This window comes from Gavialis gangeticus, unplaced genomic scaffold (assembly GCF_001723915.1).
Source record: "Gavialis gangeticus isolate Ggan-Ray unplaced genomic scaffold, GavGan_comp1, whole genome shotgun sequence".
Classification (NCBI taxonomy): Eukaryota; Metazoa; Chordata; order Crocodylia; family Gavialidae; genus Gavialis; species Gavialis gangeticus.
The window spans coordinates 40,023,174-40,033,856 of NW_017729025.1; the positions used below are offsets into that span (position 1 = coordinate 40,023,174).

Below are 10,683 nucleotides of genomic sequence, written 5' to 3' on the forward strand. Positions count from 1 at the left end.
TCTAAATAAACAAATACAGTTATCCAAAGGTGCCCCTCTCTATTCCAAACTGCAGGCTTAGGGAAATTTGTTTTATTACATTATATGCCCACACACACAAGTGCTGTATGTGTACAAGCAGCCAGCAATAACAATACCTGGCAATAGGCCAGTAAAAACTCATGTGAAATCAGCATTGTGATTTGCCTTATGCCAAAATGACTCAAAGACAAAAATGATATAAAGCAAGCTCAGACTGAACAGTGCACCTGTTTGGCAAGCTCTAGCCTGCAGAAGGCTGACAGCTTTTTGCCAATATATATTTATATACATAAAGCATGGTGAGAGGATTTTTTTAATGAAAATGCTGACAAACTGAATGACAGCACTGTTGCTAGAGAAACTCGCTACCCAAGAGACTTCCCATTCAAAAGCTCTAGCTTTATTTATAAGAAAATTCTCATTAGACGATAAACAAGTCCTGTGTTCCAACGTACCTCTCCTCTTATCTCTTCTCCCCTACCATCAGTATACATATTCACAATAGAAAAGTGACAAGATTACTATGGTGCGGGGACTATTACTGTATGTCCCACAACAGAATAATTAAATATAGAAACATCAGGGATTTAGGACATCTTTTGGTGTTTGGCTGTGTTAATTTCTTTACTGTTTTTAAATGCTGCTATTTAGCTGTAAGACCAGCCAGGTGTTGGGGCACACAGAGCTTTCACAGATGCATCTCCCAATTTCCTTTTTTCTTATTATTTATATTTAAAGAAATACAAAATAAACACATTTAAGTAATATATTCTAATGTAATCAATTTCCTATGTGTTCAACCCAATATCTTGATTTCCTAAACTGGGCATTTTCTGAAGTTTTATTTTATTGCCAGGAAAAAAAGCTTTGCAGGCAGTAATTCTTTAAGCAGCCTTACCAAGCCTGACAACCAAAGCAATGAGAATTGTGAGCGTCTTTTGAGCAAGATCTATAGATTTCCCATTCATATCACTTGACTTTCTAGATGTCAACAGCTCTTCCCAGTCCATAACTGTGATCATAGGACCACAGAAAAACAGGGTAGGAAGAGACCTGAGGAAGTCTTCTACTCCAACCCCCTCCCTACTCAAGGCAGGATCATCCCTGTCTAAATCATCCTAGCTAAGTGTTTGTTTAGCCTGCACGTAAAATCCTTCAGTGATGAAGATTTTACTACCTCCCTGGGAACTCTGTTCCAATGCTCAATCAACCTCATAATTAGAAAGTTCTTCCTAATAACTAACCCACATTTCCCTTATTTCCTGCTTTTTGTCCTGTTCTCTGTGAACACAGCATCCTGGGAAAGACAACTTAAAAGATGGTTCCAGTGTAGCACCAGGCCATGTTCATTTCATGGGATGCTAGAATAAATGCTTTAAAAGCCCTTTCCTGGCCCTGCTTATGGTGTTACTTCCATCTACTTTTATGCACCCCTGAGGATCTGGAGAGGTTTACCAACAGTCTGTTGCCCTATGCTTCATTTCTTCAAGCGGTGATACAAGAACTTCACCTCTCTGAACATTTTTTTTTTTAGCATTAATTGGCTTTTTTCCACTTCACCTTTGTAGGATGCTGGGATTAAGGAGGGGACAGACTGTGCTCTCAAGATATTTTAGTGTCCTTCAATGATCTCTCTAAAGAGAATGCTACCCTCATAGAACTTTAAGAGTGGCTCAACAGCACTCAAGGGGGAGAGTATGACTAATCAATCTCTTCTATTCTATTCCTGGTTAGTCAGCACTGGAACAAGTGCAGGAGAAGCAGTCATTAAGGTTAGTGCATCTCTTTTTTATCCAATCATCCAATGTCATGAGACCACAACAATCTTTAATGTCTTTTTAATAAGCAATTCAAGTAATTTGGTGAGAAAGTTGACTGCTTCAGTTCCGAATTAATTTGGTTCTGAATAAAATTCAAATCTAGATGAGAGAGGCAGGAGGTGTTTTAGTATCTGCAAACAAAAATATAATTGCAAATTAAAGAGGAGAGCTATTGGTAAGCGTCCTTTTAGTAATCTATTAAGAAAGCAGACTTACCTTGAATGTTTCAAGACAAATAATGTTATGATGATTAATCTCATAGAAAATACAAACATCAGTCTATTCTCTGTATTTTAATATTCTGTATTCCCAGAAAAAAATAAGTATGCCATAAAAATGCTTAGAATTACAACACAATTCTGAAAATAAAGATCCAGAAGTGGCATCCAAGAGTTCCTTGTCTCCTGGTAACTTCTGTGTCAGAAATATGGTAATAGCTTTCGTAAGTGTAATTCTGGCAAGTCTACTTATGTTTATTTTCTTGACCTCTGCATATGACAAGCAATAGAAATTTACAATCAGAACACAAACTTGCCAGAACCATCATGTCAATCAAACCTTAGGACTATACATAGACCTATTGACTTTACTGGAATAAACTCACACGGACTCCTTGCAGAATCAAGGCTGTAGTTAGTCAACAGCAGGCACATCTACACATGCTATTAATGCATAGCAATAAACTCCGGTGCTTATCCTGCCAGAGTTTATTGCTCTGGGGGCCGTGTTTGAACATGCACCTGGGACCTCAACAAGTTAACCTGGGGCAGAGCAGCCCCGGCTGGCAGGGTGCCCCAGGGGTCAGCTTGCCAGCCCAGGGCTGCTCCAGCCTGACTCAATGTGCTGCAGAAGGGCTACCCAGCACATGACAGTGATCCAGTGAGGGGCTAGCCAACAAGCAGGCCCCCCACCCTAGAGCATCCTCATGCCCCAGGCACCCATCACAGTCTACATGTGTTGCTGCAGAGTAAAAAAAAAAAAACTCTGCTGCAGGATATACATACATGTACTAAGTAGTAACCTGCTGTGGAGTTAATTAGTTTCCTGGTGACCTGGTAGCACTACATGCATAGATACGGAGATGTTTACTGTGGAGCCAATTAAGCAACTCCACAGTAACTCTCTCATGTAGACTCACCCAGTTGTTTTCTAAACCACAGTATAATCCAGCTCATTCTCTCTCAGCTGTATTTAGTTTTTACTACATTATATTCCTTCAGCCTCCCTCAGATTTAAGCACAAATATCTAAGCAAACAGCATATAGATCAGGCAAGTATGAAAGTGCTATTCTTAGAAGCACTTTTTAGAAGCATTTCTTATTCTGAACACTCCAGGAAAGTCTACTTGGTTCCAACTCAAACTCCTGTTTTAAACTTTCTTACCATAGGTCAGGTAAGTTTGTGGCCCACAAACTTTTTGTTTTTCTTCAAATCATCTTAAAATGTTTTGCTGCAACTAGTAAGCTCAGAGTGGAGTAAAAAAATTCTACTATTGTAAAAACAAAACCCTAGAATTTACTAATACAGTAATTTTTGCCTATAAAGTGATGCTAAAGAAAAATTATTCAAAATGTAACTTTCCTGCTGTCAGCTTCACAAGGAGGGGGGAAAGCCCCCCCTTTTTTAAACTATCTTGGGATTTGAACAAAATGGCTTTTCTTCTGGCCTTGTTCTGCCCCCCACCCCAGATAAGCAGATGCCAGAGCTTTATGAAATGATATGATATAGCTTGGCCAGACCAGTTCCTCGCATTTGGGAAAGGAACATGTCTTTGTTGTAATGTGCAAAAAAACAAAACAACAAACCAGTGACTATTTCTCTACGAACTCACTACAGAGGGGCAGAACTACAGCCCACTCTCTTTACACAGGTTTAAGTTTACTTTAGGCTGAGGTAGCACTGAAGCCAGACATTATTAGACACCTCTAGGCAGATTCAGTTACAGAATGTTAGTATTGCTAGCATGCTTCTAAGTGAGGCTCTTGGCTTCATTAGGAGTGAGGTTTCTACATTGGCAAGCATTTAAGAAATTGACACCTTAGAGGAGTTAAGAGCAGTGGTTCATTCTTTCATAAGCTACCCTAGCCACTCCTAGGCTAGCGGTTGCTATGTGCCTTTTACCACTTATTTACTAGATAAAGTCTGTCAGACCTCAGGGGTTCTAAGCAGCCACAATTAACTAATCTAGAATAGTAACCAGCGCCTCCACCTTTTCTGCATATCTCCTGGAGAATTGTATTACCTCACCATAGACAAAGAATTCATACCAACTCTTTAGACCATCTCCACCAGGAATAGGGCTTTTTTTAAACAAGTCCAGGAAGGCAAAAGAAAAAATAAACCCAGCACACACACCAAACACTAGGTACATAGAGAAGCTACAAAGCAGGCTAGCGGAACACACAATGTTGCTACTTTGGGAGACTGTAATAGCTACAGGTGCAGCAGGGGCAACATCAAGTTTGACAACTTCTATTGCCAAGGTCAATCTTAGAACGCAGAAATCCCAGTGACAAAAGAACCACAAACACCTCATTAGAGATCTGACTTTGCTTGCTAGAAAGTAAGTGTCCCTTTGCCATCTTTTGTCTGCAAGTGGACAGAAAGGAATGTTTTTAGTATTACTTGAATACCATACAGCGCCTTGGTCTTAGCTGTTTAATTCTCAGACTGATTTCAGTAAGTCTTGGCACAACTGCTAGCAACGGGAACCATGTACAGGTGTTCTAACAGCATGCCATTTTAGTGCAGATGCAGAACCTCACTCCACTAGTAGCTGACAAGTCAGCATTACACCACTTTGAGACCAAACTAAATTAATATTGTCATAATATGAAAGGCAAGCACAAGTTCATTTATTTATAGCATAGGTCTTGGGTTACAAGAGGTCAGTTTCTTGCCATCTTGAAGAGATATGGGATAAGTTATTGCATACATGTGCATTATAATTTAGCAGCAAGTCATTCATAGAATCATTTCCCTCCTACTGCTTTTTTGGTTTAGTATCGCAAGTTATATATTTCAGCTTTACAAAGCATTTAACACCACCTTTAAGTTAATGGTCTTTTATTGGAAAAAAAGACTAGCATTTACAACTTGGAATGGACATAAACTGTAATATCTTGAACAGCCACGTTGATAGTTGTGCTGAAGTCCACAGGCTACTCCGCCAGCTCCAAGTCACGGTACAGAAGATTTTAAAAATATGAGAGAGTCCAAAGATGCTCCCTTGGTGAAGGTTTCTTTTAAAAATTTTGTGAACGGTAACAGCCTGACACCCGTTTCACTATAGTGCAATGCAGACAATGTTTAAACCAATATTATAAATACAGACATGCCATCCATAGTTAAGATCATTTTTGGAGCACACTGCTACAAACAGGAGAACCATTCAAACTTCAGGGCATTTTCTCTAAATTTTGCACCCTTCAACCACTGTTGCTGCATACCATCCTGAGGTATAACCAATTTTAGAGTAAACCAGCTATGACAATTTATACTACAAATTGAACTAGAATCCACTGTTAAAACAAACAAAAAAGAATGTGGATTTTAAGTTTTTTTGTTTTGTTTTTGTTTTGTTTTTTTAATACAAATGTCTGACTGTGCTCAATTGTCAAGCTGCATGCATGAAAAACTGGCCAGCCCAAACAGTGTAATAGTTATTAGCAAATGGAACTTTTGAGTAGTTCACTTAATGCTTCCTTATTTAAAAGGTAGTACATTATTTATATTGTAAAACTGATGTTTAACTTTATCTTTTGGGGACAGGACCACCAACCATTACATGCAGTTTGTGGACAGAAGGTATTTTGACATTCAGTTTTGCTATACAGAAACAGAATGAATAAATGAACATTTTTTGCAAGAGGTAAGTAAAAGATTCAATTCAATTCTTCTAGAGGAAAAAAAAAGGTGTAAAGGAGGTCTCTTCATTTTGCAGTCATCATCTGTACGAATTCTGAAAAGAAAGTGAGCACCACATTTGTTAGCTTCAAATTCATTTTACCTTCAAGTCTAACTACTTGTCAAAAAATTCACTGCATCAAGAATAATAGAAAACCTACCAAGCCACAGCAAAAATAAAGCCATAATAACAACAACAACCACCCCTCTTTCATCACTGGGGCAGAGAGTTCAATTATTTGTTTTAAATGCAAACCCTTAACTATGCAATTTAAGTTGGGTCCAAAGTTTGGGGTCTTAAGTTTAATAGAATGCCTTTTACCTTCATAGTTGACTTGTCCATCTCCATCAATATCTGCTTCTCTGATCATTTCATCTACTTCTTCATCTGTTAGCTTTTCTCCTAAGTTTGTCATAACGTGACGTAGCTCTGCTGCACTGATATAACCATTGCCATCCTGTGAGGTAGAAAGGTGCACAAGACAAAGTGAAAATTTGAGGCTGAACATTGTATACCAAATCAAAAGTCTGCAGTAATTGTCCTGAGGTAAGAGATCAAAGCTACCTGGGAGGACAGATCATCAAGAACCCAGCCTGGAGATCTGCTGCAGTGTCTCCCTTATTCCTACAGTTATATCTGGTCTGAAAATGCCGATTGGGACATTACACTAAGAGGGCATGCACCGGAATAGAAGACATGTCTGTACAAATTAAGTAGGTCTTACTCAATTAGGTTGTCATGGACTTTAATGAGTGCCTGGATTCTTCTACCTTGATGGGAAGACATCTCTTGTGTGTGCAAACTGGTAAATCTCCAATTAAACAGTTCTTTAAGAAGGGCTGTGAAGCATTTGCCCAATACCCTAGAGAACAAATTTAAGAACTATTTATGTCTATGCCAGCTCAGGATACAATAAATTTCAATTCTCCCTGCTGGCACAAGGGGAGAAAGTGGCCATGTCTACATGTACACGTATGCCAGCTTAAAGTTACTGCACTGTAAATAGGGATACACCAGCATCTCCATGTGCCAGCATTAAAGCACATTAATACTGTGTGGACCAACATGGGACTAAAGTTAGTCCCAAGTCAGTCCACGTGCAATGTTATTGCACAGCAAGGCATCTACATGTGCATTACTGCACAGTAACTAACTGGATGCAAAACTTGATACCTGCATGATGCAGGTATCAAGTTTACGCTCAAGTCAGCACAAGTCGTTATATTTACTGCGCAGTACAGGCATGCATGTGTAGATGTGTGCTCATACTGCACAGTAGATGGGCATGTGTAGATGCACCCCTGGGAAGCACGCTTTTTTTTTTTTTTTTTATTTAGAGGGCACCGCTTCCATACCTGCCCATCATTTACCTACATGGGTATCTCAATTAATACTCCAGAGTCAGTCAAGCATATAGGCAGAATCCCAGCTTCACCTACTAAGCAGCAGATAAGACTTTAGAATGGTAAAGAACAAATTTAAGTTGGCATTCTCCAGTGTAAGTTTACTTGTCCTGGCAGAAAACTGTCAATAGTTATCTTTTCTAGATATGGCTAAGTACCCATTTTAGCAACTAATCATTTATGATGGTTCTCTTCAGTGCAGGGATATGAAAATGCACAAGCTGTCCAGGCAGCCATCTTACTGTGCTACGAGAGAGAAGGAGGGGAGGTGGGACAGATGCCCCCTGTCCTCTGAGGAAAGGCAGAACCTCCGTGAAGAAAGCTTCCTGCAAGCAGTCAACCCAAACCTCCCCTGGACAGATGTAATTATACTGCCACTCCGTAAGCCTATTAGAAATTGAGCAGAGGATCTCAACTTCATAGTTTTCATACAGATGTGCAAAAACCACTACACCTACATTCAAAATGATCCCATGACCAAAGGGGAACAAAATGGAAGCACCTCCAATACTGACAAAGACATTTAAGAGAAGGCCGAGCACGAATTCTTCCCAATTACTCTGTGCAGACAGGTTCCACCTGTTCTATAAAACTCAAAATAGATTTTCTTCCTTCTTCCAGTAAAAGGAATTGTACTGGGCAAGCAAAGGCAATATTCCAAGGAAAAAATAAATAAAGATAATACACAGCAATAAACTGGACAGAAATCTGTCCACAGCTTTGGGTTCTAGATGTACCTTGTCAAAGACTCTGAATGCTTCACGGATTTCTTCCTCACTGTCTGTGTCCTTCATTTTTCTGGCCATCATGGTCAAAAATTCAGGGAAGTCGATAGTTCCGTTGCCTTAAATAAAAGAGGCACTTTCCTTTAGAATCTTATTCCCTTGATATCAGAATGGGCTTTAAAAAAAAAAAAAAAAAACTGAAAGAAGTCAAATCATGACTCAAAGCTCTACATGGCTGTCTTCTGGTTTTATACTTGATCCCTGAAGGCTCCCCATGACAATTTAGGGAAATATCATTATTAACATTTTAGATCCAACCAAGCTAGAGTAATTACTGAAAACACTGCAGCAGCAAGGTCAATACACAGACTGTTGCTTTCCCTCCAGACCACTACTGCAGGCCATTAAAAGTCTGCTTCTCCAGAGCTTCATCCAACATGGCTACCTGAAGCTGAGCCCAAATCAGTATGTACATTTCACACTCACTTAGAAAGGCCCTCCCATCTTCAAAGGCTGAGCTGAAGTCACTCAGGTCAGGGTTTTTAATCTTTAGCAAAGATTTATTACATAAGGTTAATCAGTTTAGAAGCCAGTTAATTCATGTGCTGAGGGTAGGAAGTTAAAATATAATTTTGGAGGCAGGCATCTACAACTTCGGCTGTAGTGAAAGGAAGCTGCAAGTTGATTCAGCAATGCCAAGAAGTCCAGTTCCAGGTAGCTCAAGTAGTAATTCTTTGCCACTACAGAGTTGCAGCCTCTTTTCACTAAGTTATGCCAAAAAGCTACCAATCTGCACATGCAGGTTCTCTGAAACACACAGTCCTCAATTCAACTAACAGATGAATAGTATGCAAAAAAGAAAACTGCACTCTGGTTTACAGGACTATGCCCTGATATTGTTCATTTACTCTTAACCACTTTATCAGAAATATGGCAACTGGTTCAAGATTTGCTCTTGCTCTTAAGAGAAAAAGCACAAGGTCAACAAAAGCTAGTTGGCAGCTGTCATGGTTGCTCCAGTTGACCATCAGTATTTTAGAACACCAATACTGATTTTGAAGTTTATTTTTAAGGCACAGAATTAGACGTTACTCTTTCTCCCCTCCCCTAAACCCTTCCCCCCCCACCCCACTACTGAAGTGTGCATCTTAAATGACATACTAAGCTAATCCTCATGTCATCTTCCCAACTCAAAAAGTAAAAAAATCTGAGTCTACTTTTAAAAGTTCTAGTACATATGCAGAGTTAGGCAGTCTTCCAACAAAAGTGCTGTAAGCCGAATTTACTAAAAGATAGGGCACATGTTGAGCCAAGAGCTTCAGACTCTTTCTATTTTCAGTCAAGATTTCATAATACCCTACTGGAAAAGTTAGATAAGCTACTAGTAATTGCGCAGTATTAGTGCAACACCTCAAAACAGAGAAGTGACCAGTATTTCCTGGACAGCTACATCCCAATCTGCTATTTAATGTTAATTCATTTAAACTACCTCAAATCTCCATACAGAGAGGAAACAATCCCTCTTCCTTTCAAACACTTTACATTAATGCTTCTGAGAAGTGACACTGGAGAACTTGCTGTTGCAACTGGTAACACTGAGGTCACAACTTTCCTGACATAAATGAGCTTTCCCATCTAGTTGGGTTCTTTCCATACCAGTGAGCCCGAAACAAGTCTGAAATACAATCCCTGTACCACTTTAGGAGAGATCTTCCAACTTCTGCAAACTAACAGACTCAACCCCCGCCCCCCAAAAAAACCCAGCTCTTAAAACATAGCATCTCCCCAGGTTTAATTCTTAACTCTTAACTGAGCTTAAGAAAACAATTTTTATTTTGAGACCTATGCAGTTGTACTTATGAACATATGGTCTCATTAGCTTCATTAAATAGAAGATAAACAAGCAGACAGTTATGGAAGTCTGCTTGAGACTCCATGTGAACTGCAGGTCACAGCAAGTCAAGAGGTAATCAGGCCAAGTGATTCAGATGCTAAAACCAAAAAAAGACCCCACCAAGAGATGCAGTAGCACTTCTGGCATTATCTTAATCTTTGTTTTGACTATACTATACCTAGCTAATGACTGCCATTAACAATGCCAGAAACTATAGTTGTACCAGAACCTTAAGTCAGATGCTTAAAAGGTGAAAAAAGAAAAGCCACCACAAACAGAAGACACCACTTTGGACCAGATTTTACTAACTATTTCAAATAGCTGGATTAGACAAAAAAGAATTTCAAGGAGATTTTTATTAAACTAGCTCAGACCTAAGTTAGTAGGATGTACACACTCAGCAAGGGACACTGCAGATTACATATTCCCAGCACTTACCATCAGCATCTACCTCGTTGATCATGTCCTGTAATTCAGCTTCTGTTGGATTTTGACCCAATGACCGCATGACAGTACCAAGTTCTTTCGTTGTGATGGTACCATCACCATCTTTGTCAAATAAAGAGAAGGCTTCCTTGAACTCTGAAGACAGAAATAGCCCCATCAGTTAATATTATGGCCACTGTAAGTGGCAAAGACATTTCTAGCAACAAAGACTGATCCTAATGACTATGCCAGAATAAAAATTAAATGTTAATAGTCTTCTCAGGTTGCCTTCATGCCATGTATACTAGGTTGTATATTTGTGGGACCAAGCTTTACATGAACATACCCTACTCCAAGTTAGTCATGCAGGAATATGACCCGTTATTTATCAACATTACCATTTAGTTAATAACAGCCTGACATCCACCACAAATGAATAATTGATCTGTAAGTTTAGACAATGCCTCCCATTAATCCAAGTGCAATT

General features: G+C 39.3%; 1 protein-coding gene and 1 long non-coding RNA gene across 2 annotated transcripts in view; both read right to left on the reverse strand.

The window, feature by feature from the left end:
• LOC109298530 overlaps nt 1–2,552 on the reverse strand; it is an 8,060-nt gene extending 5,508 nt beyond the window's left edge. The window contains exon 1 of the long non-coding RNA XR_002097636.1: nt 138–2,552. This is a non-coding gene — a long non-coding RNA (uncharacterized LOC109298530). The remainder of the gene's footprint in view (nt 1–137) is intronic.
• A 2,122-nt stretch (nt 2,553–4,674) lies between these two features.
• Nucleotides 4,675–10,683, reverse strand: part of CALM1 (calmodulin 1) — a 6,483-nt gene continuing 474 nt past the window's right edge. The window contains exons 2-5 of the mRNA XM_019518664.1: nt 10,209–10,352; nt 7,889–7,995; nt 6,070–6,205; nt 4,675–5,802 (exon numbers count right to left, since the gene is read on the reverse strand). Coding sequence (XP_019374209.1) covers nt 5,774–5,802; nt 6,070–6,205; nt 7,889–7,995; nt 10,209–10,278 — 342 coding nt within the window. The 5' untranslated portion in view covers nt 10,279–10,352 and the 3' untranslated portion in view covers nt 4,675–5,773. The remainder of the gene's footprint in view (nt 5,803–6,069; nt 6,206–7,888; nt 7,996–10,208; nt 10,353–10,683) is intronic.